Below are 27,293 nucleotides of genomic sequence, written 5' to 3'. Positions count from 1 at the left end.
AAGTCACGGAGCTGGTATCGAAGAGAAGGAAAACAGCGGAAAACATGTTTCGCATGGGATTCGTCTGGTCTAGTATAAGAATAATGCTAATACAATATCCTTGTAGTGCATCGACTGAACTTGTTCCCCGTCCTACATTGGAATTTCATCCACATGATCTTCAACCTCTTCGCCGTAACACCACTTATCGAGCGCTTCGAGTCCGAATACGGAACACTGGTCACGTTGGCGCTTTTCACTGGGCGTAAGACATAGTCTGGGTTACATGCATGAATATTAAGCTGACCATATGGCAGCTTTCGGAACGATACCGGGAGGTGTATACACCTTGTTGGAGAAATTTGTGCTGAGGAGTAATACCTCGGTCATGGGCGCGAGGTATGCCAGTTTGGGGTTACCGGTGCATAGGGAGATACTAACATGAACAGTGTATGGGTGTTCCTCCTTCTATCGGCCGAAGTGATGAAGACACACAAGACGAACCCATACTTCAGGTACCATCGCGCTACTCCTCTTGTCCAACCCAACAACTGATTGTTCGCAGCGTCGGACCATACAAGATCCCCACCTGGACCACGCCCCTCATTCTCATCGTTCTGACCAGCATCCTCGTCCCGCACGTCAGTCTAGTAGGCCACCTCTGCGGCGCAGGACTCGGTTACCTGTGGGCTTCTGGATACATCAAGTTCCTCGTACCGCACGAGAAGATTTTGAGATGGGTCGAGACTAAGCTGAACTTGCTTGGAAGGTTACCGCACTACGTTAGTGTTGACCAGAAGACATACGGCCGATACGGTGTACTGCCAACAACGAGCGTGCCGCTGAGCAATAGGACTCCTGACGGTGGGCAACGACTTGGGCCGTAGTCAAGTCAAAAGAAGGATTTAAGGCTTTCGATTTGCTACCGGCGTTTTTGCATTGTTCGGAGTCTACGTCACTACGTGGCGTCGAGGTGTATTGCAGTGGTTGTAATACGGACGATTGGTCTTTCTGTACAGATATGTAGACTTAACGTGATACGGCATAATTCTAATGTTCTTCAAGGCATTCTATCTAATCGTTCCCGACCATGGTTCGCCGGCTTCCGCCTTGGTTTCCAGCCATCGACACTAGTCTTGCAAACCCCTCGTGCCCCTCATCCATCTAACAAACTCTTCTCCCATGCCCCACCTACCAGATCGTCGGCTTTTATCAAACATGGAACGCCGGTCTTTGATGATCTGTTGTCTATAGATTATTTGTTGCTTGAAAACTTTTCATCGAATCAGCTTTATCAACTCTCTCATGTTGATATAGTAACGTCTCCTTGGTGTAGTTGGTTATCACGTGGGTCTCATATCGTCATGTATGACTGCTAGAACCTAGCAGATATCCCAAGGCCGCCAGTTCGAGTCTGGCAGGGGACAACTAAATTTTTGCGCTTGCGCAAGTCATGGAGAAGTTTGCTTTTTTGCATGTCCGCTGTATCGCACACTGAAGTCGCTGGACATCACGAGTCTCAAATTTCCAGTTTCAGAGCTTAAGAAGGGTACAATAATATATGGCGCAGTAGTACACAAGATTCATGTCTTTTTGTACACAATTGGAATTCCGACATATGTGGTTGATCTTCTGTATTACTACTGCGCAGTGGCATTCATGTTTTTATTGATCAGTTCGACCTTCTCATATCTAGCACACTTCATTGCAAATTGACACTACCATAAACGGCAACTTCAAAAAAGCGCGTAGATTGTAGCACTATCAGAGGGGCAAAAAGATGAGGGGCAAGAGGCGCGAGGGGCGCGGTGGGGTGGTCGTGGAGGGGCAAACTTGGGTTATGTTGAGAGAGGGGCATGCGGGACATCTCATGGGGTTCCTCACGACTGAACTAGCACAATGTTAGCAAATGAGATGTATGTATGTTGGTAAATGTTTCATGGTCAAGTGATTGTATCTACTGTCTCACACAATGGCTTCGATCCATCTACTAAAGAGAGCGTTTTCATAACCGCTGCTTCAAATGAAGATCAGCAAATCTCGATTTCTTGGGTATGGGGATGGTTTGCTTCAGTCAACGCGATCACCTCCTCTATAAGAGCAGGTAACTCAGACAGCACCTCACCATCTGATCCGTAAACCGTGGCGACAAGCTCGTGGTACCGCCCTCGGCTCCATACATCATCCAGACTTCATCTTCAACAAGCGGTTGCAATGCTCCACGAAGGCGACCTCGTACATGTAATGTCCTGTCTATACAACCTGTCGTAATCCGTGAAAACAATGCATGGTTAATCGGCTCTGCAAACGCTGTCCATGGAAAGGGGGGATATCTTGGCCTTTGCCTTTGCCGCCAGTCTATAACCCATGATGGAATTTTGGAATCTCCTCCCCTCTGAATATTAAAGCATAACGAAATGTAGTCAAGCTTCCGCTTCGATCCTGTATTTTTCTGCCTATATTTACGAGGACGTCCTCCACGCTATTGTCCTTTGAGTAATTGAATTGAATCCCATAATTGATACTACTCAGCCCGAGATTGGCGTGAATTATATCCCTCGAATCGGTCGCTGCGAACACATGTACGTCTGCGAGATACGCCAACAGATTTGGTGTTTTCGGATGGCATATTCTTCCGGGTTTGCCTTGTAGCAACCGTTGAGCTCTGAATTGTTCCAGGAAATAGTGTGGTTCGTCCTTTTTCATTACACACAGAAAGCAGTTATCGTAGGTGCAATCTTTGCTATCTTGCCTAAAGGTGTGCATGTGAAATTGAAATATTATGCTCATGATAGGGAAGATGGTCAGTAGCACTCCTTTCCAGTGCAGGTATTCGAAAAGGGTTGTTATACTTTGGTTCCTCCATCTCGAAGTGCTTGATACATCCGGAGTAGCACCGAATTGCTCAGGAGAACTGAAGTATGTTGATATATGTGCTGCTGATATCGGCGAGGCCGAGCCAGGCTGAACCGTGGCCTTATCTCAACATAAGGGCATTCAGACGCGCAAACGCGAGCATAAAACAATTTGCATAGCGCAATATTTCCTTAGACGAATGGAATGAAATCGCCAATGAAAGCCACCTACCCAGTCACTGCCAACTAAGAGATCATACGATGGCTAGCGTCCCTGTTCATGCATCTAGGCGCCAACACTCTGCTCAGCTTCTTCACCAATTAAATCAGTCGCAAGAAGATTGACCCTCAGCGATTGTAATCTTAGAAGGAAATCTCGCCGTATCAAGATAAGTTCAATATCGCAGTGAGCATTTCCGATGGCTCTATCGGAAAGGAAACTCTGCACAAAGGTTACTACAAAAATGCGCACAACTACATCAATACACGTATGCGCTTCCAGCTGATCTTGGCGTATTTGAACCACTTCCCATTGTGCTCGAGCCGGGAATTAAGCCACCTCTTCGCCTATCAGCCCCAAGGATCCTTTCGAGCTCTTCTGCCTGCTTGAGCACATCCTGGAAATAACCACCGTCAATGCTCCTCTCATCCATGACATGGTTGTCCTGCAGGACATTGAGGCAGAAGAATACCATGTTTCCCAATAGAATATTGCTCTTCATATCAACTTGCGATGCGACGTCATGGGCACTAACCTCTTCGCCATCGTTAATGTACAATTTCGTTTTGTGGGTCGTAGTGTCGAAATCAATGTAAGAAAACGGAGCTTTAAGCGCTATCTCAGCAAGAACGAGTCCGATGCGGAAGATTTGTATATGTTTGGAAAGATCGCGGCTGTCTCGCCTCTGGCGGTTGACTTTATAGCATTGCTCCAGAGTGCGTGTCGTCGACGACTGACCAGGCGCTGCGGCTAGCATGCTAGCCCAATTTCCATCCTTGGTCCTGCGCCAACGTATGTTCGAACAGTCGAGGAAAGACAGCCACTGGCTTCCTATCAGCCGAAAACAGCCTTGTGCGATGCCAGTTGCTATCGCGTTTTGGTCTTGCGAGTACAGCTTTTGTGAGCTAAGGTAGACGTTCTGGTCGCGGATGGCAGTGGATAAGGGTTCCTTGTATTCCAGGGCAGAGAGAAGATTTGTCGGCGGATTCTGAACAATGAAGCCTGCCGATGTCGACAACGATGGTACCATGTAGCAATTATCCTGTTTCTTTTTCGCAAGAGTTGACACGGCAGTAGCGAGGTTCTTTGGGACCATGGATGGATCGTGGACGGCCCTGATAGTAACGGGCTGGACAAGGACTTCGTAGCTCGTCCCATTCATACTGAGTAGGAACGCAAAGTCGCGCTTGTGGACTCGAGGAACTGATATACCAATGTGTATTCCATTCTGTTGGCTCGGTGCACTACATCGATGTAGCCGCTCAGCGTCTTTCTGGGCACGAACAGCATCTAGAACCCTGCTCTGGATCGTTTCCGTCCTTCCATCGCCTACTTTGATTATCACGCGTCTTCCAGGGAGTCGTTTTATCTCTGAGAAAATGTCCGCGTGTTCCTTTTCGAGGAAGAAGTCGGAAAAGCGTTCAAGCATGGTAAGCTTCTGGTGCAGTCGTTTAAGGCGCATCTCGAGGTCATCCGCTTTCCCCAAAACGCTCAAGACAAATCTGCGCGACCAAGTATTATTGCTTTGTATCTTCCGGAGGCATTCTTTGACTCGCTCCTCGTTGCTAATATTGTGTTTTTCCCCATAGTAGGCTCGTTTAGACTGAACTTTGAGAGGAAGGCCTCTAACTCGGCTAATATCGCTCTTGATACTTCTGGTAATTATGTTGATGGCACCGATTGTGGCTGTTATGCGCTCATGGCCCTCTTTTCCAAACAGGATTCTGGTGTGGATATCGGGTCGATGAATTTGGATGTCGTACTTGTATTGCCAGCTGTCAAGAGAAAGTTTTGCAAACTCGAGGCCCTCTTTGATGTCGAGAAGTCGCTCGGATAACAGCCTCCATTGTTTGATTTGTAGTGCAAATGTATGCAGAGCTTGTCCTGCTGTGTAGAGACCAGAAATTACACCTAGGACTTCGGCCATGTCTTGTCCAGGACGGGCGCTGGGTTATCTATCTTGAAAGTGTAGTTGAGACGTATTTTCGATGACGCAAAGTAACATCAAACACGCCTGCGACGTAATCGATAAAATGGTTGAGCTATGCGCGACTCAATCGCATCACCGATGTAGCTGCAGACGGCAGAGGTTGTACTGCGCGATGTCGTATGAAATGTAGTGTGTTGAGTACCAGCTTGTTGAATGGAGGCGGAGCGATGGTTCGAAAGAGAGCAACTAGGTTGAAGCGATCTCGACATTTGATAGATGGCCTCATGACCCATGAACTATTGCGGCTGAACTAATGCGAACATCAGCTCGTCAACATTGGTGTGGGGTATCGCGGTCACATTGGTTGTAAGCGCAGCCGCATCACCGTTTGGTGGTACTCAGCCCCCAATGGCCCCCAAAGACGTCAGAATCGGGCTGCCTGTTCGGGCATTTGGGTCGCACTGGTTAAATCAGCGTGACTTTCCGTTGTCTCTTCGAATCTGTTGAGTTCTCGACCCCACTGACAAATTCTCTCGACATTGGGGGCAGTGCAAGAAGTGGCATCTGATGCATACTGGCAGCCACTGCAGTATCTTGTTATCTACACAGGCGCATGTCGACTGGTGCAAAAGAACACGTTCTTGACCAAGCCGATTGCTTCATCCGACACCACCTTACACTATGGCAACATCTCCAGTCGACGAACATGATCGACATCCAAGCCACCTTCGGTCTCGTTCAGGAAGCTATGTCGACCACATAGAAGAGAAGACGAAATGGGACCGGAGGAGTCGCGAACGAGAGATGAAACGCTACCATGACAGCCGGCATGGTACAGTCTCAACTTTAGGGTCTTTGAATCAAACCACGTCTGATCGGCTCGGCGTTCCTGTCTTCGAAATAACAAGAAGGATGCGATCGAGTTCAGATGCTGGCAGAAGGGCCAGAGGATTAGAACGGGGATACAACACACAGGAGGTGCGACCTAGCATCATACCAATAGACAATTACAACCTGACCAGCGAGCCAATCTTGCCTAGTCAGTTACCTGTAAAATACGAATGGAACCCGCAACACCAGGAGAAGCCAAGCATCAAGGTGGAAATCCACCAAGATAGTCCTCCCTCGTCGATGAGTAGCACGAATTTTACGCCAAAGAGGAGTCCAAGCGCTAGCCCAAGATCGCCTACCGCACAACCTCAGCTTCGGTATCAGTATGCGACAATACAGAATAAGCTCGACCAGATCAGCAGCACATGTGCGCCCTATATCGATGTCGAGGCAGCGGAGCCTCAAGACCTCACTTTTGAGAAGATCGTTGAACAGACTAAAGGCTTTGCTTTCGACTTGCAAGTGTGGGCTCATCTTGCGAACATTGAGGGTATGGCGAGGGTCGACTCACGGAAGAGAGAGGTCGTGGACGCTGCATCGCTAAGCCTAGATCGCCTGCTGGATCAGATAACGACCCTGAACGACGCTTGTTCTAGGGCCAAGCCGAGGGATCTAAAGTTCAGAGCGCTTCCTGAGGTCGACGACAACAGCTTGTTCGAAGATGGAGATGACGACAGGTATGTGCCAGTGGGACGTCGAACATGATAGTGCTGACGGATGGTCCCAGCCGTGAACCAGACCCCACAGAGACCCTGAGCTTCATCATCCATTCCAGCCTACACAGCATCGAACTGCAAATCCAAAACCTAAAGCGGCTGAGCCGGACGTTGCAAGAGGCTACACCAGATGCAAGAGATGAGGTCATAGCGGTCGCGACGCTCGTCGCGGAGACCGTGAAATACTTTGGATCGCAGGACGCGTTGAGTCGCCATTCGATAAACGAGAAGATTCCCGGGAGGAAGGGGTTGGAAGAAGCACGGTATGCGAACTCACGCTAGGTGCATGCCACTTGGAAGGTTGGTGATTCATTTCGACGACTAGATAACATATGGGCAAAGTATGAATACATAGTTGACGTGTGCTTCATGGCGATGGCGTTTCCATAACATTGTGCGAGGAATGAGGCGTGAGGAGCGAGGGATTACTTGGGCTGCCGCCGCTCGCGTATTAGCCTATAAATTAGAAGCTTGGAAGGCAGGACTCGGCGCAATTACTGCAGCCACTGTTATTCTATTTTACGAACATGCGAAATGCCATTCCGATTGTGCGAATGAAAGATTCAATCCACAGAGAACTGTTGAATTATGGACTGAACGCTCATCACCAAGAACCTCTATTAAACTTTCCGCGACAATGTCTGGTGGGCCGCGAGTACAGAGATTAAAAGAAAGAGGTTGGTCAGCGCGCTAACTTAACGCTACACCATCGCTGTTCCGCTCTCACTCAGGCATTCGTCATGTCAGTAGCTGATGAGACATTGGCAGTAGCATCATACACGCGATTACAGCCCCTTTCAGTATCAGCAATCGTTTTCAAAGATCATGCAGATCGCGTGGTGCCTTCCATTAGGGCTTCAGAGCAAGACTGTCATCCACGGTGCGTCGCGCGTGTTTGGTACCGACCTCGCTATATAGTCAGAATCGCAACACCATAACTTTCGGAATGTTGAACAAGGGTTCGTGGGAAGATATGTATTGCCTACACGAGCTTCAAGTAAGAGCATAAGGCCCTTGCTTTTCTGGAAGTTGAAAAGAGAAAAGAGTATTTACAGTGCAGCACAAAGAAAGACTGCAGGAAACTAGTAACATGCCAGATCCAAGAAAGGACTGTGCATCACCTCACTCGAGCGAGACTTAGAGTGTTTCTATCGAAAGCCCCGCGTACTGTTCAAGTGCTTACGAGCACTTGGTAACACTGGGCACGTTGGAGCACTTGTCATATGTCTTTCCACCAGTCACATCGACACCGGTCCAAGTCCAACCAGTGCAAGAGCCCTTGCCACAAGTGACAACTACATCGTAGCCACTGCTGGAGACATCACCAGTAACGTTGTCGAGCGTCAAGCCGGTGATCGGGACACCGGTGTCCGCGTCACCGTGAAGGTCACCGCCATCGTAGTTCTGTTCGATAAGAACGCCATATCTGAAATGTGTTAGTATCAGGTGATGAGTAAGAATCAGAGGCAACGTACTTGGAAATCTCAGACAAGGTAATGTCCTCATATGTAACCTTGTTGATCTTGCCGGTTGTGCCAGCACGAGCCTTGACACGGACGCCGTTGACAGACTTGGTGACCTCTGAGTTGGAGAAGGTAACTGTATCGACCGTGTTGTCGTCACGACCACCGACCGAGCCGATGGATAGACCGTGTCCACCAGAGCAGAGGCCGTTCTTGAAGGTGATTTCCTAGCCGGGTTGTCAGCAGGTGTGGACACTCAAATTCTATGCCAATACTTACGGTGCCAGAGTTGACGGCTACACAATCATCCTGGTTGTAAACCTTAGCGCCATCGATGATGACGTTGCTGCTGGAGCCAATGTCAAAACCATCTGTGTTGTGGCCTTGCTCATCCTGCAGAGGTGAAGACATAAAGTCAGTGTATGTCTCATGTGCATTTCGTACTGTCACAACTTACCTTATCGCCATCGGAGGCATCAATGGTCATGTCTGTAATGGTAAGGCCATCGCAGCCGTTAATACTGACGACCTGGACAGGAGGGTTCTTGATGGTAATGTCGGTGATGGAGGAGTCGGTGAGTTTGTGCGCAGAGAAGAACTTGGGCTTAGTCTTTCCACCGTTACCACCCTCACCATCCCACCAACGAGCACCATCACCGTTGAGAACAGATCCCTTAGCGCCCTTGACAGTGATCTTTTTTCCGCCAATGTTCAGAAGGGGACCCTTCCACTCCGAGTAACCCCAAGTGGTGGTACCCTCAAAGATGACAGTGGTGTCGTCAGCCAGGCTAGAGAGGTCCAACGTAGTGCCCGAAGGAACGGCAACGTTGGAGAGGACCATGGTAGCGCATGATGTCTGTGACTTGGAAGCCTCAGCGGCTCCGTTGGAGCCCGAGAAGGTGCAGCTTGAGGCACGTTTAACGACCTCGGGCTTGGGTGCAGGAGTGATGGCCGGGGCTGGAGCTGCAACAGCAGACGCCGCCAGCGACGTGAAGAAGATACCAAGAGTTAAGGCAACCATTGTGATAGATGCTTGATGCTGAAGAAAAGCTTGAAAGAATGAATGAAGTGCTTGGTTGCTTGGCCTACATGCTTGGTACGCCACAGTTATATACGTTTCTAGCAATGATACACTCGCAGCTCAATGACTTGACCATCAGTTGTCTACGTGATCATAATTTCCCGAGTCAAGTTTCTCCATAGAGAAAGATGAAGGGTTGTTTCGAAGTCCTCCAATAAGTGGAGAGTGTCGAGACGAGATGAGAGGGACATAGTCGCTCGAAGCAACGCTTGTACAATGCGTGGGTGTCGCCAGGGGACTGTTGTTTCGAAAAATCCTCCAATGGGTGGACCCGCCGGAAATCCACTTTTCTAGACTTGTCGTTCGAAAGGCACCCTCGCAAACATGTCAATGCATGGTCAGAACCGCGTGATTAGCATCGGGAAAGACGGAAACTAAAATGCTTGACTCCGTTGCAGCCCACCTCAGCGGAGTAACATGGGAAAAGTATCTTCCGTGGTCGAGGTAGCGCTCCGGAAACGGCTAGTTCGTCCATGGGACATTAATTGGGAATCTGCGTTGTTCCCAGGATGCTCGCAGCCGTTCTTTCCGACATCTGCGGCTTTGTATCCAAGGCCAGCAAAGGACATAAATTGCGTACTGTATTTCCATGACGCGCATTGACTTGGTCCTTCCTGTCGTGGCAAGCCTTCCGCTGGCATAAGCTTCCTTCACAAGCATCTCGGCATATCGGACGAATGATGTCCCACTCGCCTCCGCAAACGCCACATCTGGGGTCACGTACCTTGCATGTTTACCCCGCGGCTTCGCTTGTAGCATTTCTTCCATGGCAAACATTATACCGTCAATGATATCGTTCCGTGATGCGCAGGTCCGGAGGACGATCTTTGACCGCGGCTGAAGTCTACGGGCTAGCTGCATGCGAGCCCGAGGGCAGGGTCATGAAGCAAAAGTCGCGTCGCGTCCAGCATTGGACTTTTTATCGTCACTCAGAAAGTCAAGATGAGGTTCTTTCATCTGTTTGCTGTCGCGATCTCGCTGTTCTTTGGTGTATTAGCTACCGACAATGGCCTCCAAACGGACGTGGAGTGGGATAATGGGTCGCTCATGGTCAATGGCGAGCGCGTAATGATTATGAGTGGAGAGTTCCGTACGTTGGCGATATGGAATAACCAGATCATGCTTGAAAGACATGCTAATTCTTGCATTTGCGCCTCCCAGACTACGCTCGCCTCCCAGTTCCTGAGCTATGGCTCGACGTCTTCCAGAAGTTCAAGGCAAATGGCATGAACGCAGTCTCAATTTACTTCTTCTGGTCGTACCATTCAGCATCGAAGGGCGTATACGACTTCACCACACCTGGCAAGGATATCCAGCGCTTATTCGATATGGCCAAAGAAGCCGGCCTTTACGTGATTGCGCGACCAGGCCCGTACTGCAATGCCGAGACCAACGGTGGTGGCTTCGCACTCTGGACGAGTGATGGAAGTGGTGGCAAGTACAGAACTTCAGATGAGACCTATCGGCAGGCATGGTCCGAATGGATCGCGGAAGTTGGTGAGATCATTGCGAAAAATCAGATCACCAACGGCGGACCAGTCATCCTAGCACAAGTTGAGAACGAACTCCAACAAACTCGTTATGAAGCCGACAACACATTGGTCATCTACATGGAACAGCTCAAGACCGCCTTCAAAGATGCAGGCATCATCGTACCTTTGTCGCACAACGAGAAGGGCTTTAGATCGAAGAGTTGGTCTACTGACTATAACAATGTCGGTGGTGCGATCAACGTTTATGGTTTGGACAGCTATCCCGGTGGCATGAGCTGCACGAACCTTGACACCGGGTTCAACCTACCGAGGACGTACTACCAGTGGTTCCAAGAGGTCTCCCCTACACAACCTGAATACCTGCCCGAATTTGAGGTAAGTCGTAACTGTACAAAACGCATGTGAGACATACACTGACTTCGTATCTTTACCTCTGCAGGGAGGATGGTTTCAACCATGGGGCGGCTACTTCTTCGATCAGTGCTTGGCTGAACAGAGCCCTGAATTTGCGGATGTCTTCTACAAGGGACTAATCGGACAGCGAGCTAGTCTTTTGAACTTGTATATGGTAAGTAACGTCTCTGTACGAACTGCATGCGAGACACACACTGACTTTGTATATCGTCATTTTAGGCATACGGAGGCACAAACTGGGGTCACTCTGCAGCGCCCGTAGTTTACACTTCATACGACTACGACGCACCACTACGCGAGACTCGAGAGGTCCGCGACAAGTTCAAACAGTACAAGCTTCTTGCCCTCTTTACCCGTGTAAGCAAAGGCCTTCACAACACCTTCATGGAAAACAACGGCACCGCAAACGCAGTCGACAATTCAGCTATCTGGACCTGGCAGCTTAAAAGCCGCGATACAGAGAGTAGGTTTTACCTCGCAGAGAACAACAACACGCGTACCCGCGCTGTGACTGATTTCTCAATGACTGTCAAGACATCCGAAGGCGATGTCAAGATCCCAAGTTTGCAGCTTGCGGGTCGCCAAAGTCGATGGGTAGTAACAGATTACGCCGTGGGGGACAAGACGCTGCTTTACTCGTCCGCTGAGATTGCAACCTATGGCCTATTCGATCGACCTGTCATCGTCTTCTACACACGAGAAGGGCAAATAGGAGAGTTTGCGTTCAAGTCACAGAGCAACCTGACCTTCAAGGCGTATGGCGCGGAGTCGAACATTGCAAGTACGCCGGCGAACAGCACATACTCAAGCTTCTCCTACAAACAAAGCAAGGGTATGACCGTGGTAGAGTTTTCGAATGGGGTTCTCGCTTATCTGCTCGATATACCAACCGCGTACACCTTCTTTGCGTCGCCGACAACCGACGATCCGAACGTCACTCCGGACCACCAGATCTTCGTGCTCGGACCATATCTAGTTCGTTCAGCCAGTGTGTCCGGCGGCACAGTTGCTGTCATTGGTGACAATGCAAATGCCACGACTATCGAGATATACGCCGGCTCTGATGCGAATACGATATCTTGGAATGGCAAAGAGCTCGCTACAACGAAGACATCCTACGGTTCACTTACTGCCTCAATTGACGGTGTCACAGAACGCAAGGTCACTCTTCCAGAGCTTTCAAACTTCAAGGCAGCTGAATCTTCACCCGAGATACAACCCTCGTACGACGACAGCAACTGGGTTGTCGCAAACAAGAACACCACTCTCAGCCCGGTGAAGCCACTCACACTGCCCGTACTCTTCAGCAGTGACTACAAGTACTACACAGGTGCCAAGATTTATCGTGGGTATTTCTCAGGCAAGACCGCGACTTCACTCAACATCACTGTACAGGGTGGAGTGGCGGCGGGATGGAATGCATGGCTTAATGGGCAGGCGATTGGTTACCATCCCGGCAACGCGTCGCAAACTTCCACAACCGCATTGCTGTCTTTTAAGAACATAACATTAAAGGATGAAGGCAATGTCTTGACGGTAGCAACGGACTACACAGGTCACGATCAGACGTCCACAGGCCCAGCTGGTGCAGAAAACCCTCGCGGTATACTTGGTGCCCAGCTCCTCAGTGGCAACAACACCAAGCTATCCTTCGACCAATGGAAGATCCAAGGTAACGCAGGCGGAGAGCGGAACATAGATCCAACCAGAGGACCTATGAATGAAGGCGGCATCTACGGTGAACGCCTCGGGTGGCACCTCCCCGGCTTCGACACTTCCTCTTGGGAAGATGCCAGTCCCACAACCGACGGTGTCCAAGGCGCCAGCATCCGCTGGTTCACAACCACCTTCTCCCTCTCGATCGATTCCGATCTCGATGTCCCCATTGGCATCGAAGTCGGTGCGCCAAAAGGCACCATCGCCCGCATGCTCCTCTTCGTCAACGGATACCAGTACGGCAAGTACGTTCCTCACATTGGCCCACAAACTCGCTTCCCAGTTCCCCCTGGTATTCTCAATATGAGGGGCGAGAACGTGTTGAGTGTGGCGATGTGGGCGCAGACTGAGGCTGGTGCGAAGCTGGATACGCTGAAGTTGGTTGAGTACGCCAGGTATGAGAGTGGATTTGCGTTTGCGAAGATTGATGGAAAGGCGTTACAATCGGAGTGGGTGGATAGGAGTCAGTATGCGTGAACGGCTGGTATACTATAAGAAAGACAATGATTGTCACGTGATTACCTTCAGAGCACTTAGGTTTACCATCCTTACTAGTGAGCTCCTCAGTTATTACAATAGAAATCAGAATACACCCATATATCCCACATTGATTCGGGACTGGTTGGGTTAGTGCTGCTTCATATTCTCCTACTACTTGATGAGATGCGGTATTACGACCAGGTACGCTTACTGTTGCTTTTCTTCAAAGCAACCGTTCATTTTCGGTTTACACCTTTGGTCTGACTAGTCGATAAAAGTGAATGGATATACCCAAGTCTTCCACAACCCTGCAGCCCCCAGTACTATTAATGTAGATATTGCCTCTAACAATATGCAAGCTAGAAGTCTATATTGATACTAAATGTTTCATCCTACACTGGTTTAGATTTTGTCGTTGTATGCGGTGGCTGCGTACAGTTGAACAAAGGGCAAGAGACAAGACGGACTGCTTGAGTACGCGAAGCTCTATTAGTCGCTTTGTTCAACAAAATATCTGCAGCAAATATAGTGCAACCACTTAACAAGGACAGGCTCGGAAGTGTACATCATACACATGTTTTCCATCTTCTACTTTTGGCGCTACTTGGACGATATTTCCTCCCATTACTCACACAATAGTGAACGTAAGTATGCTAAGATACAAATAATTGACTTGATCGGCTGGTTCTACTCAGTACTCCCATCCGTCATCCCCGCTGTCTTCAAAGTCTAGCACCATGTCTACCCAATTTCCTCCACCGTACTGACATTTGCTCGGACCAACCTTGTTGAATCCTGCCCTCTCGTAGAACTGTATATATCGGTCTCTGCAGATGAGGGCTATCCTAGATGCTACACCTGAATCCTTTATCCTTTGTACATAACTTTGCAGTAATATTGAGCCGAGTCCTTTGCGCGCAAAGTTTGGATGCACACAAAGCGAGTGCAGGCATATGGTCTGCCCGTCTTCATTATGCCCTACGTTTGGCGTGAGCTGGTAGTTGGTCTTCCAGTCCTTGGGATAGTCCATAGCGTCATCAGTGACAAGAGGTGAGTTTGCTTTGGTGGAGATGATGTGACCAATTATCACACGCTTGCGGTCGGTGTCGGTCGAGTCTATTGACGGGAATGAATGCAACTTGATGGTTTCACCTAATGGTCCTGATGTGGTGGGGTAGGCGGAAGAGAAGAGGCCGCTGCAGAGTTCACCACAGGTTCGCAGACGGTACTCGAGCTGTAGTTGGTTAGCGTCAACGTTAAGGACTTTGTATACCAGGATTGTGCTAGTAAGTTTAGGGTCTATCCTATTGAGTTTAGAGAAGGAAGGGACGCAGCACGAGAGCGAGCGAAATAGGAAAGAGCAACCAGCTAGCGCACGACAGACTCGATTGATCCCGATGATGGATGCAAGAGGTAGATTGATGTTTGGTGTAACATTGGATCGAAACAAGGCAGAAGACAGTAGGCAGACTTGAGAATTTGAGTAACATGGTGATGGAGAAGAGCGCATGGCGCGAGGCCTGACGGAGCCCAACGGCGGTACTGAGTAAGAGATACAGGCATTGACCATGATGTTTGAGAGACAAGACGGATAGAAGATTTGTTGTTCTCACCTTCTCCCGCGACGCGGCTTCAACCGGATCAAAGGCCGCATGCTCAAGCCAATCGCAGTCATCAAGGTCGTCGATGTTCAGCAACGAAGTGTATGGACGAACTCCCATTTGCTTGAGTCTCCCCTCCTGAGCAATATTGGAACTACGATGGGGCACCAGACTAGATTGCTCTACGGATTCGGGACTAGAGACGGTCTCAGGCTCCCTTGATAGTTCGGGCATGGCATCCGGCGACTTCTTGTCTGGGAATAAGTCTCGTGGCATCCTGGCGGTCGATGACGGCAGGAAGGGGGGTCGATACAACTGTAGGAAGCCGAGGTGCAGTGGTGAGTTTGTGGGTTCGTGGTTCCTGCAAGACTCACGAGACTCTGCGGCATCAGCCCCGCCTTTACTAGCGGTTCGCTTCGCGTTGCCGTTGCAGATCGTTCCGGGTTAGCTTGGTGGACGGTAGCTGAGCCGAGAGAGCAGGCGGGGGATGTCTTGGGGGTTATTGTTTGTGGTCGTATATTATCTGCTGGTTCTAGACTTGACCATGTTTCTCAAAGGAGAAGCTACTCATGTTAGCGGGGTTTGCTCAGTCGCGGTCTCGTCCATGCCCTGACTAGCAACGGGGTGGCAATAGATTTACGAATGACGTGCAGTAGGATGATGTGGGTGGGGAATTGCAACACAAATGGCATCGAGCTACAGCTTACAGGATCCTGTGCAGGGTCTAGCTGTAGGGTGCAGCGGCCAGACGACTCTTCTGCATGCGTTGGGCAGACGTCGAAGCATGCCAGACACGGTGCTATCCAGGTAGCCGTCTGTCGGCTGCCCCGCCTAGACGGCCAACGTCGTGGTTCCATATGTTGGCGGGCTACTGAGTAGTAGTACTACTCCTTCGACTGCGCGCCTACGCTTGCGCCCCAGCCCGACGTCGCTGCTATGTTACGAGCGATGGCCTTGGTGCCCTAGGCGAAACTCTCACAACATTCAGCCTGTGCTCTCTGATCGCTGATTCATCCGGCGCTGGGTTCGCGGCTCCACTACGTTCCATTCCCTTCCAGCCCAGCAGGCGGCGACTCTCTCACTACGACGACCCTCCGGCCCGTTCCCAAGGTTGCGACAACACCACCGCCGCGGCCCAGTGCCTCCTTCCCTATAAGCACCCGCGCACCGAGACATCACACAGTCGTCGCCCACCCGACCCAACCCAACCTCAACCACCCATCGTGTCACATTCTTTGGCCTCGTCTAGACTTAGCCGCATACGCCCAAGACCCGCTCCGAACCACCATGTGAGTTTATACCGGAACCCTTGTTGTGCCACCACGCTCAAGCAGACTGCTAATCCTCTGCTTCCAGGCCTCGCGTCACCATATCCATCACCGCGCCCGGCACCCAGGCCGATACCGACCTGCTGACACTCGAACTGCCCCCCGGCAGCACCGTCAAAGACCTCAAGGGCTTCATCGAGGCCGACACCAACCTCCCCGCGGCGTCACAGAGCCTCTACCTGAACGGCCAGCCGGTAGCCATAGACACACAGACACTAGAGGACGCCGGAATACGCGATGGCGAGATGCTGGCCGTTGTGATGCGCGCCGCACCTCGGCAGAACAGGAACGTCCAACAGCCGGGCAGGCCAGCCCAACCTGATCCAGAGGGTGTGCGACAGCTCGTCCTCAACGACCCCCAGCAGATGAACAAGCTGCGCCAGGGCGACCCGGAGCTCGCCGCCGCCGTCAACGACCCCACCCGCTGGAGAGATACATATGCCATGAGGCAACGACAAGCTGAGGAGTCGGAACGCGAGCGTCAGAACCAAATTGCCCTGCTCAACGAGGACCCCTTCAACGTCGAGGCGCAACGAAAGATAGAAGACATCATTCGCCAGGACCGTGTAGTCGAGAACCTGCAAAAGGCATACGACGAGAACCCCGAAGGTATGGGCACATCATTTTTGGACGGCAGACATGTCCAAGTCTTGTCAAATACCGACGCTAATCTCTCGCAGTCTTCACGCGCGTGCACATGCTCTACGTCAACACCGAGGTCAACGGCGTGCCCGTCAAGGCCTTTGTCGACTCTGGTGCCCAGGCCACCATCATGTCCCCCGACTGCGCCGAGCGATGTGGTATTATGCGACTGATGGACGTCCGGTACGCTGGTATGGCACGTGGTGTCGGTACAGCGCGCATCCTGGGTCGTGTACATCACGCAGAGATCAAGATTGGAGGTGCAGTCATGCCTTGCGCTTTTACTGTCATGGAAGGCAAAGACGTCGATCTACTGTTCGGCCTGGACATGCTCAAGCGCTACCGCGCCAAGATCGATCTCGAGAAGAATGCCCTGTGCTTTGAAGGTCAGGAAGTCCCCTTCTTGCACGAGTCGGAAATCCCCAGGAGCTTCGAGGAGGCGGAGATGAATGAGCCGACTGTCTCCGGTCCTAACGGAGAGGAGATTGGCGCAAAGACGGGTGCTGTAAGACCCAAAGGTAGCGCTGCAGCTGGTCCCTCAAATGCAGGTCCCTCATCCTCATCGTCTCAACCAGCGCAGCCGCAAGCTCAACCAGCAGCGTCCAAGGCACCCGTACCGTCTGCACCTAGCAGCAACTTCCCTCAAGAGCACATTCAGCAACTCACCGGCATGTTCGGCTGCTCAGAACAAGAAGCTATACAAGCCCTGGAGATGTTTGGAGGAAATGTCGAACATGCTGCGAGTTTTCTCATTGGTGGATAGTGGATATGAAGACAAAACGATATCCTCAGTATCACGACACGGCGCTTCCCTATCTTTGCTCAAGACTTGCTCAACAAGGCTTCCACCATTTGGAAAGATGTGGGTAGTCCAAAGGGGTCTTTAGATGACGAGGAGATGAGTTGATGAGCTCATGACATGGCATTAAATAGCATGCATGTATTACTATTGAATATGAATAGAAGCCGAAGAGCCTTATATGCATTAATGTAGCTTTACGAAAATCGGACAGGTCGAATGATGACGGGCTTTCAACGCCCTTCCCGCGCTTCTTATCGTGAAAGTATGCTTCTGTCTTCCCCCTATTTACTCGCATAAATCACCTAATCTTGTACAAGCACGGCTTCAATACCGCTCCCTCTTTCTCATCGCCCTCGTTGTTTGTCTCTCCCGCACCAAATCTCTTTCCTTTGAGCCCAAACTTCATACCCCCGCCTCTCTGCGCTACAGCTCCTGCTTTCTGGTCTTCCCTCGCGTTCTTGCCCTTGCTCGGGTGCGCCGCCTTGACAAACTGCATCTTGACAAACATCTTGTTGCTGAGATCAATCGCATCGCCTGGTCTCTCTGGCAGAGCATCAAGCACGAACCCGCGCTTTCGCAGAACCTCGATGAATGCAGAAACATCTGTTCCCTCCTTGCCCTCTTGACCATCTACATTGACCGCAAGCTCAGCCTCGTCTTCCGAATCAACAGGTCCCTCTTCCGGTGGCTTATCCGCTTTGGCCTTCTTAGCCTTGGGAGGCTTCTTGTCCATGGTCTTCTTGAGGGAGCCAATAGAGTTTATGGGTATACCGCCTTTCTTCTTGTCTACGCGTCCGAATCTAGATTTGATTTCAGAGACCCAGAGTTCACCTTTCCAGCGGAGGATGCGGTATGCTTCGTCGATGAAGTCGAGCCAGTTGGTTCCCATGAGGGCGAGGCAGAAGATGGCTACGTCGACGCTGTTTTCAGGAATGGGGAGGGCGGAAATGTCGGCTATGGTTACGAGATCGGCAGAGGGACCCGTGGGTTTGGATAAGTCAAAAGAGTGGAATGTGAGGTTTAGAGATTTGAGATGGGGTTGTAGGCGGTACGACAACGAAGCTGTTCCGCAGCCTAGATCGGCGATTGTGCTATGGCCTTTGAAGTCTCTGGGTAGCGGTTTCGCGTCGCCTCGGGGAGGTGCTATGGCTGTAGTCTCTTCTTCCTCGAAGCCTGGGCCTCTGCGGACTCCATTCTTCGCTGGTCCTCTCCTGTCTTTCCGGGCGTCCTTGTTCCGCAGCTTGCCTCTGACTAATATGCTGTTCACGTATCCGTCTACAGGGTTCGATGGCCATACTTCGACCTGCTGCGCGAATCCGCGGTGGTAGTCTTCGAACATTGATGGGTCTTCCTTGAAAAGAGATGCGCTGTCGGCAGAGGGCTTCGTGTAAAGCGCTTCGTTCAGGTGACGGAATCGCGCACTGGCTAGCTTACTGCGCATAGATCGCTGTAGAGGTGTGAGGCCTTTGGGTTCAGGAAGGAGGTTCTCTAAAACTGGAGTCGCGGAGGTCGAGTTCGCGTCGGCTGCATTCGCGGCGAGTAGTTTGTCGGCTTTGGATTCCTTCCTGCGCTTCTTCTTCTCGCGTTTTGACTCGTTATCGGCCGTTGTAGGCTTCTCTTCAGTAGGCTTCGCAGCATCTGCCTTGACCTTTGAAGGCTCGGCTACCGTCGTAGCCTCTGCTTCGATTCCCTTTTCACCATCTCCATTCGCTTCCTTGTCCTTGTTACCTCCAGCCTTTCCTCGCTTCCTCTTCTTCCCGCGCTTCTCTTGCGCTGTCTCATCTGTCGCTTCTGCGCCATCCGCCTCTGACTTCTTGGCCTTCTCCACCTGTGCGCCTTTTCCGTTGGCTATGCTGTCCCACTGCTCTGTCAGGTTGTCCACATTCACCTGCTGCTCCTCGCGCTTCTCTTTCCTCTTCTGCGCTTTCTTCCCGGGTTTGGTCGAATCTTTTGGTTTCGGTGTCTCGACCTGGGTCTTCACCTGCGCGGCAACGTTCCATCCGGGAACTGCGAACATTGTGACCAGCGATAGAAGGCGAGTAAGATGTGAAGATGTTGAGTGCGAAAGTTGCGCAGGAAGGTTCCTAGGACGGCTCGAAATTTTGGGCGGCGGAAGGTTTTACCGAAATGTGGGGCTTTAGCGCGGAGTTCATCGACTCCACCTTGCTGGAACTTACTTATCGCAATTTCTTGGCATAGCATGAACGTACTAACGATGTAGGCTCTTCCTCGGACGCGATCCTAACATCAACTGTAAGATAGCCTACTCAAGTGCTCAGCAGTATTACGTGACAGGTACCAGTTGGAGACAACATCTAGTCCACAAGCCAATTCATCTACCTCTTCCTTGCTTGCTTAACATCTACACCATAGCCGCCCAAATCCCTAGCGTCGACGAGACAAGCATCAGTAGCTATCATGTAATGGTTCACACTCACAGGTCAAGTTTGTGCAATGTCTCGAACGATTACACTGTACAAGCATGATACTGTCTCACTTTTCCATCGACGTCATTTGCACCACACTTGAACGTCTACGCTGTTGGCAAACTATGTTAGCATCATATCCTAAACGAGTCTCATACGTAACCCCTTTTTGGTCTTTTCCAAGGTACAGAATTTGCAGATCCTACCGAACACCAAAAGCAAGTCACTGTTACCACTGTAACCATGTCTACGCTGGGCGATATGCAAAAGCAGCTATCCCAGATCATGGAGGAGGCGAAAAGGCAAGGCTACAAGGTCGAGGAAGCCATCCCGGAGAATATGCAGAATCTTTTCTTGGGGATGAGCGAGCTCAATGCAGCGCGCGAATACATCCATGAGATTCAAGCTCGTGAGCAGGACCTTCAAGCCGATAACAACGTCCTGCGAGCCAAACTCAAGGAAAAGGAAGCCGAAATTAACGACCAGCCAGCAGAACTCAAGGCCCTCAAGATCGATCTCCAACAAGCGCGTCGTCAAATCGACTATTACCGTGATCTGTCCGAGGATTCCCGACGGCGTGCACAACGCTACCAGCGCGATCTTTCTCTCGCTGTCAGGGACCAAGTTGCCTTCAATGAAGTTACCGCGAAAACAGAGCGTCTACAGAACGAGCTTGGCCAGCACCAGTCGACGATTCAGCAACTACAGACAGAAAACGAACGCGCAGCCAAAACTTTCGCTCAACTTCGAGCGCAAGACGCACGGCTCATGGCAGTCAACGAAGCTCAAGTCGCTGCCATTTCGTCACACGCTTCTCAAATCGAGAACGAAAACGAACAATTTAACGAAACACTCACCGCGCTCATTGATAATCTAGAATCTGAGATTTCATCCGCCACCGCCTTAGTCAATGATAAAGCCGCCCTACTACGCCATACAGAGATACTGCACAACGCTATCTTCAGTGAGGTAGCACCTTTAAATCGGTTATTCTCTCGTGCTTTCAAGATGCTGCAAATGTATCAAACCCTTTTCCAATCGCTCTCCAATCCATACGCCTCTGGCATAGCTAGCTTACCCCTTGGGCTGGATCCGCTCATGGAAGGTGCCATGCAGGACTTGTACGTTTACAACGAGGTGCACAATACCATGTGCCAAGGTTCGGGGCTTGCTGGAGAGCAAGTTCGTACACATCTTAACGGTATTTCGAAGAGCGCAAGCAACATGCTAGAGAGCCTACATTCTATCAGAGGGGATGTTGCACACTTTTTAGCGCGTCTGCAAAAAGAACCAGGCACATGGGCGGCTATGAAGGCAAGGTTCGGCATATCTGGTAAGAAGAAGGTCATATGAAAGAAGCTTTCTGTTAGCTGAGGCGGTAGCAACACTTGCTTAGCGTTGTTCTCTAGGTACTTAGTTCTTCCGTAGCCTTTTCATGTGTTGTATGTTCATGTACCATCATACACACAGTTGCAAAGAAGTTGAGTATCTCTCCTCATAGTCCGCTTCACTCTATATATTGCCCCCAAACACTTCCTCACAGTTTGAGTCGTATTTGTAAATGTTATGTACCTACAGCGCAAAGACACGTCCCTACGGTTCCTTAAAATTCCAGTGCTGTCACAAGGTCGACGTAACATATAGATACTAGAAAACCCTAGATACTCCTAGCGAAGCCTGAAGTAACAAGTCGCCTGCGATTCTACTGTAGTAGTACCCGCCTGCTAGTACATGGATGGTAGGTAGTGGCTGGCTCTCTGTGGGGAAACAATGCGAAGGAAACTCACGCCTGTGAATACATACCGCTCGTTGAATGATTTTTACATGCGTCACACAAAAGGGCTGTGCGAGTGTATTTAGTATTCTTCCATATTACCTACTCCATGACAATCGTCACTATTGACATGGTATCTTCAAATACACAGAGTGGTATGACAGCTAACTGTAAAAGCGCATTATCGCGCGCTGTGAGAAAGTTGAAGGCTGCTGAAGACACAGCTCTGGCTCATCACTCGGGCAGCTCACATGCCGCGAACGTGGCAGATGACACTGCAGATGAGCATCAACCGGACGACAACGAGAACGAGCAAGATCATGAGGACGTAATGGCGATAAGTACACAAAAGGACACACACAATCGTACTCGTCCCGCCATGGTCTTCACAGATAAAGAAGCAAAGCAGCGTCATTCAGACGAGCAAGTCAGCTTTATCATTCTAACGCGCGACAACAACAAGCCGGATGCGTATGGAGCATCGTCAGAAACATACGGTCCACTTCCATGGCCAGGTGTTGCTAAAGCATACAACGAGAAGTACGGGCTGCGCGTCGGTCCAGCGGCGATGGAGAAGCGCGCACGGCAACATCGAAGCAGTTGGATAGCAAAGCATCCAACTTATCCGATTAACATAATGTATGCAGAGAAGCCCAAGGCGCCGCAAGTTCGGCGCTCGGAAGTTCTGGCTGCAAAGCCCCAAGGCTATTGCGTGCAAAGCAGCACCGGAAAGGAGCAGGTTCGTTGTACAGGCGGATTTGTTGGCGCTGACCAGTTGCAGACGCAAGCCGAATCGTTCCAAGCTCACGTCTCTAATGATCGTATTGGCGGGTGGGTGCCGCCAGATGTCATTCGCAATCGGGCGGACCTGAACAAGTACCTAGATCAACTAAGGTCAGCACAAATCGAAAGGTTTGTAATGGAAATTCTTGATGCGCAGGACTTATCACTTGGTGTTATTTTGGCTGACCGTGGAGACCTTCTCCAGAGTTCGTCTGTGTTCCAACGATCGATGAACGGCAACAGTGATGTACTGGTGCAGCTTCGCTGCTCGTCCATTGCCGTCGTCCAATCGTACTTAGACTGCACCTCAGTTGGAGGGCTGACCGAACTGCCAGCGCATCTCCTTCGCGACGGCAGCTCACTTATGAGATTGTACTGCTTCGCCACGCAACTCGAAGATGACTGGGTTCGTGAGCGGATATTGGCTCTGTGGCGTGGTTTTGCAGAGTCCAATGCAGAAGTGAATCTAGGGCTCCAAGATCTCAACCTGCTCTTTGAAAGCACTCGCATTGGGGACCCAGCGCGTAATTTCTGGGCCGCTACCGTTCACACTGCGGGGTTGTCGGTTCAGCTCGTTGAGATGTTTGAGTGCAATGCGGAATTGATCGCCGAGATCCAGGACGTGGTGGCAAGAGCTTCTGTGTGAATTGTGCGTGACCATGGAGCACGGCTGGTCGCCACAGCGGGGATACAAGGCTCAACAGGACAAGAGGACTGAAAATGGTCGTCTCATGGGTGTCCAGGTGTTCGATGTAGCTTGACGCCACGAAAAAATCTGAGTATTCACCATCTATTAGTCCATCCCATTTCGACGTAGTTTCGTTAGAAGCGTAATGCTCCGTGGTCCACCTGTGGTCTCTATGCGGGTCCAAGCGACCAGTAACCTTCTGAGACAGAGCGAAGTAATGGTTACGGAAAAGTCGCGAACAATTCCGGGATGCAAGAGTGGTTGATGCAGCCAATCCTTTGGAGGCCCGAATCCAGCCCAGTGTGTTGGTGTGAAGCATCAAATAGGATTTCCTTTTGCTGAATACCTTTAGAGTTTGACTCCGGGAGCCATGCTCGAATGAGGGTACATCCGGAACAAGGTCCAAAGATACCGTAAGGCTTCGAAGACGTGTGTCAAGCTCGAAGGATCTCAGTGCAAGCATTTAGCGCGCAACCGAACCGGACCGGGCTACCGATGGCCGGAACAGTAACAGGTCAACAACACCTTGGCAGGATCAATAAGAACGTATTCCACACCGCACATCGAAATTCAGCCAAGCAGTCACGATTCATCTTAAGGTGAACTATGAAGGCGTCGTGGAACCGTTAGTTTAAAGGTGTTGACTTGACCGAAACTGGCACGGAGGCAGACTCTCCGTGGCGCTTGTCCACCCTTGGTGATAACCTCGGGAAGGCCGCAGTAGTGGCGTCGCTTAGGGCTGGGCATATGAGGGATGGGAATTCCTCCGTTGCACCACGACATCCTCACCCCATCATTCGTCCATAACATGCTAACGTGAAATACTGAGCTCTGATCGAATTGGTTCTACCTTTGGCCTCTGACATGCGGCGAGGCGCTTAGAGCCGACAATCATGCAGGATCAGACGTCAGCGACTTCTCAGCAAACGCCTTAGGTTATGCTGAACCATGCGCTCGCGCCAATCCTTCGAGCTCATTCGCGGATAAAACCGTTACTATCAATATGGGCCCTGCTTTCACCTGAGGCGGCCTCACACACCAGCGCTCGTTCCTTCATACAGCGTGACCATGCTGATAGCCTTGTGCTGAGATCGTCCAGCGCCTCTGTTGATACCGGCAATCTACATTCCCGCATGTATCCGATGTTGTCTGCTGATATTAAGGATTACCCTTCTAGTTCCTAGGCCAGAAGCATGCTCGGGAACAGGCGATCGACCCCCAATGCTGATATGCACCCATTGGAGCAGCCTTGCCGAGGGCAGTTAAGTGGGATACCCTTGATGAACCAGGATATGTACCAGGTTTCGGGGCCCCATGAGATTCCCCGCGTTTTACGGCGTCGCTATCAGGAATGTGGCCGGTGTGCTGAAGGCGGCTTTGACTAGTGGCAGCTGCCGCAGGGCGGTCAGAACACTTGACTGCTGTCCACCATTCCGAGAGATTTGAGACCCTCCGTGCCATGCTCTCCAAGTTTGTGGCATCTGCACGTAAACGGGACGGTTGAGGCTTGTTCGAGATGCTGGAGCCGCTTCCTAATCAGGCCCACGGACCAGAGCTCTCCGTGGCCGTTTAGCTCGGAAACATGTTTCCAGAACTGCGACACCGACAGCACGCTGCTGGGATGCAGCATTAGCCGGACATTGCGGGCCATATCCCGGCATTCTGGCCATTGAATGTCTACCCTTGTGTATTTCCGATTTTGTTTAATAGCCCAGCTGTATCCCGATTGTATTCTGCACAGCTCATCTGGAGTATCTCCACCGCAGCAATGTCGGACATCAAGGAGTCTCATGTCACTACAACCTCAGAGAATGGCGTAAGGACCATCTTCACATCATGAAACGTCGACTTTGCTTACACCGTATCAGGACCACAAAGGTGCCGTGGCTGAGATCGCCATCATCTCTGGCTCTGAAGCTATAGCAGAGGCTAAGTTGAAGGAGCCTGTACAACGCTTCTCTAGCTCTGCTATGCTACTCTACGTCTGTGCATTTGTTGGCTTCTTTTGCTCGACATGCAATGGTTTCGACGGATCCATGTTCAACTCCCTTCTCACCAACAACACGTTCAAGGAATATTACAATGTCGAAAGTACGGGTGCCTGGGCTGGTATCGTCACTTCCATGTACCAGATTGGTGGTGTTGTCGCCCTTCCCTTCATTGGCCCTGCCTGTGATACCTGGGGCCGCAGGATCGGTATGATGATTGGAGGAGTCCTTGGCTGCACCGGTGTAATCATTCAGTCAACTGCTCCTGCATCCAACCCTGTTGGTCAATGTAAGTAACTCTCATTTGAAGCGCGTTCTTTGAATGTAAGCTAACTTCACACTCATCAATTAGTCATGGGTGGTCGCTTCTTGCTTGGCTTCGCGGTTCCCATCATGACAACAGCTGGACCTCTCCATGTCATCGAAACTGCGCATCCAGCTCACCGAGGTGTCATTACCGGTCTCTACAACACGTTCTGGTTCGTTGGATCGCTCCTCGCAGCCGGTGTCACACGTGGATCAGCCAATCTCTCAGGCAACCAATCCTGGAGGATTCCCGTCTGGCTTCAAATGCTTTTCCCGGCCCTGCTCGTTGTACTCCCCCTTCTCCTACCCGAGAGTCCTCGTTGGTAAGCATCATGCTTGTTTCTTTGCATGCGATAGGTGTGAACGTAAATTGACTTGTATGTAGGCTTTACACTCGCGGTAAACATTCTCAAGCCAAGAAAACTCTCGCCAAATACCACGGTTGCGGTAACGAGGATAGTATCTGGGTCTCTATGCAGATTCGCGAGTACGAGGAATACCTCAACATGGATGGAGGTGATAAACGCTGGTGGGACTACGGCTCTCTCTTCAAGACACGTCCAGCGCGCTACCGTCTCGCATGCAACTGTATCGTTGCTATCTTTGGTCAGTGGGCAGGTAACGGGTAAGTCGATCTTCCAGATGCGGTGTAAGAAGAAACGAGACTGATCATGGACTTGCGTCAAACAGTGCTGTCGACTATTTCATCTCCGGTGTTCTCGAATCTGCGGGCGTCACGGACGAGATCAAAAAGATGAACATTAACCTGGGCAAGAGCTGTATGCAGCTTGCTTTCGTGAGTAAACCTGATCGGGGGTTACAAATTTGAGTACTGACGATTGTTACGTAGGCTGTCGTTGGTGCTCTTTGTGTCGACAAACTGGGTCGTCGTCCTATGCTAATCGGCACTTTCTCAACTGTGACCGTTATTTGGGCCGGAGCTATCGGCGCTGTTTCTTACCAGAACAAGACCCAGAGCATTCCTGCCGGCAATGCCTTTGTCGCATTGGTCTTCCTCTTCAACGCTGTCTTTGCCTTCGGTATCACTCCGCTCCAGGCTCTATACCCCGTTGAGGTGCTCTCATTCGAGATGCGTGCTAAGGGCATGGCCTTTTCCAACTTGGCACTCACAACGGCTATGTTGATCAACCAGTTCGCATACCCTATTGCTCTGGAGAAGATTGGCTGGAAGTTGTACATCGTCTTCGCTTGCTGGTGCCCGGTCCAGGCTTTCGTTGTCTGGCTCTTCATCCCCGAGACCAAGAATCGCACCCTTGAAGAGATTGACGATATCTTCAATGCACCCAACCCGAGGAACGCCTCGCTCATCAAGAAGAAGCTCGCCACCGACGCACAAGGAAACGTCCTTGAAGTCGAGAAGATTTAATTCGCTCGTCGTTCGTTTTACCAACGAACAATTTACATGCCACGATTTTGTGCAATACTGCATATCCTATACTTTAGTGGTAGTTAAACCTCCGATACCCTTCTCTCAAATTGATCCATCTACCACTGTCTGTGGACGAGCTCTTTTCGTGATCCTCATGCGCATCGAAACACTCTGTTTTTCTTCTCTAGTTCTGTTCTTGTCCCACGGTTTTACAGCTCATTCATGACATTGGACTGAGCTTGAAATTCAACACCCAAACATAGATTTACAGCCAAACGCCACGCTATGAACGACTCTAACGAGTTCACCTGCTAGGATCCTGCAGTC

General features: G+C 50.7%; 11 protein-coding genes across 11 annotated transcripts; 7 read left to right on the top strand and 4 right to left on the bottom strand.

The window, feature by feature from the left end:
* Positions 1–153: 153 nt before the first annotated feature.
* On the top strand, positions 154–866 carry ALTATR162_LOCUS2115 (uncharacterized protein; the record flags this gene model as incomplete). The annotated part of the gene is made up of 4 exons (XM_043309717.1): positions 154–244; positions 297–378; positions 429–494; positions 545–866. 4 exons carry the CDS (start codon positions 154–156, stop codon positions 864–866), a joined length of 561 nt encoding a protein of 186 aa, XP_043165652.1.
* Positions 867–3,313: 2,447 nt separating this feature from the next.
* ALTATR162_LOCUS2114 (uncharacterized protein) lies at positions 3,314–4,981 on the bottom strand (the record flags this gene model as incomplete). Its single annotated transcript, XM_043309716.1, has 1 exon — positions 3,314–4,981. One exon carries the CDS (start codon positions 4,979–4,981, stop codon positions 3,314–3,316), a length of 1,668 nt encoding a protein of 555 aa, XP_043165651.1.
* Positions 4,982–5,665: 684 nt separating this feature from the next.
* Positions 5,666–6,873, top strand: ALTATR162_LOCUS2113 (uncharacterized protein; the record flags this gene model as incomplete). Its single annotated transcript, XM_043309715.1, has 2 exons — positions 5,666–6,552; positions 6,603–6,873. 2 exons carry the CDS (start codon positions 5,666–5,668, stop codon positions 6,871–6,873), a joined length of 1,158 nt encoding a protein of 385 aa, XP_043165650.1.
* Positions 6,874–7,770: 897 nt separating this feature from the next.
* Positions 7,771–9,075, bottom strand: ALTATR162_LOCUS2112 (uncharacterized protein; the record flags this gene model as incomplete). The annotated part of the gene is made up of 4 exons (XM_043309714.1): positions 7,771–8,017; positions 8,067–8,281; positions 8,334–8,447; positions 8,512–9,075. 4 exons carry the CDS (start codon positions 9,073–9,075, stop codon positions 7,771–7,773), a joined length of 1,140 nt encoding a protein of 379 aa, XP_043165649.1.
* A 1,002-nt stretch (positions 9,076–10,077) lies between these two features.
* Positions 10,078–13,235, top strand: ALTATR162_LOCUS2111 (uncharacterized protein; the record flags this gene model as incomplete). The annotated part of the gene is made up of 4 exons (XM_043309713.1): positions 10,078–10,225; positions 10,297–11,003; positions 11,068–11,196; positions 11,262–13,235. 4 exons carry the CDS (start codon positions 10,078–10,080, stop codon positions 13,233–13,235), a joined length of 2,958 nt encoding a protein of 985 aa, XP_043165648.1.
* A 694-nt stretch (positions 13,236–13,929) lies between these two features.
* On the bottom strand, positions 13,930–15,115 carry ALTATR162_LOCUS2110 (uncharacterized protein; the record flags this gene model as incomplete). The annotated part of the gene is made up of 2 exons (XM_043309712.1): positions 13,930–14,472; positions 14,852–15,115. The coding sequence occupies 2 exons, from the start codon at positions 15,113–15,115 to the stop codon at positions 13,930–13,932; spliced, it is 807 nt and encodes a 268-aa protein (XP_043165647.1).
* A 381-nt stretch (positions 15,116–15,496) lies between these two features.
* On the top strand, positions 15,497–17,572 carry ALTATR162_LOCUS2109 (uncharacterized protein; the record flags this gene model as incomplete). The annotated part of the gene is made up of 3 exons (XM_043309711.1): positions 15,497–15,501; positions 16,196–16,776; positions 16,848–17,572. The coding sequence occupies 3 exons, from the start codon at positions 15,497–15,499 to the stop codon at positions 17,570–17,572; spliced, it is 1,311 nt and encodes a 436-aa protein (XP_043165646.1).
* Positions 17,573–17,909: 337 nt separating this feature from the next.
* Positions 17,910–19,628, bottom strand: ALTATR162_LOCUS2108 (uncharacterized protein; the record flags this gene model as incomplete). The annotated part of the gene is made up of 1 exon (XM_043309710.1): positions 17,910–19,628. The coding sequence occupies one exon, from the start codon at positions 19,626–19,628 to the stop codon at positions 17,910–17,912; it is 1,719 nt and encodes a 572-aa protein (XP_043165645.1).
* Positions 19,629–20,280: 652 nt separating this feature from the next.
* Positions 20,281–21,390, top strand: ALTATR162_LOCUS2107 (uncharacterized protein; the record flags this gene model as incomplete). The annotated part of the gene is made up of 1 exon (XM_043309709.1): positions 20,281–21,390. One exon carries the CDS (start codon positions 20,281–20,283, stop codon positions 21,388–21,390), a length of 1,110 nt encoding a protein of 369 aa, XP_043165644.1.
* A 530-nt stretch (positions 21,391–21,920) lies between these two features.
* ALTATR162_LOCUS2106 (uncharacterized protein) lies at positions 21,921–23,240 on the top strand (the record flags this gene model as incomplete). Its single annotated transcript, XM_043309708.1, has 1 exon — positions 21,921–23,240. The coding sequence occupies one exon, from the start codon at positions 21,921–21,923 to the stop codon at positions 23,238–23,240; it is 1,320 nt and encodes a 439-aa protein (XP_043165643.1).
* A 1,810-nt stretch (positions 23,241–25,050) lies between these two features.
* Positions 25,051–26,963, top strand: ALTATR162_LOCUS2105 (uncharacterized protein; the record flags this gene model as incomplete). Its single annotated transcript, XM_043309707.1, has 6 exons — positions 25,051–25,098; positions 25,151–25,559; positions 25,623–25,899; positions 25,962–26,201; positions 26,267–26,372; positions 26,427–26,963. The coding sequence occupies 6 exons, from the start codon at positions 25,051–25,053 to the stop codon at positions 26,961–26,963; spliced, it is 1,617 nt and encodes a 538-aa protein (XP_043165642.1).
* Between the last annotated feature and the right edge of the window lie 330 nt (positions 26,964–27,293).

The sequence above is a fragment of the Alternaria atra genome (assembly GCF_907166805.1).
Source record: "Alternaria atra isolate CS162 genome assembly, contig: 21, whole genome shotgun sequence".
Classification (NCBI taxonomy): Eukaryota; Fungi; Ascomycota; class Dothideomycetes; order Pleosporales; family Pleosporaceae; genus Alternaria; species Alternaria atra.
The sequence above is the reverse complement of the archived record's forward strand: the minus strand, read 5'-3'. Positions and strand labels throughout refer to the sequence as shown.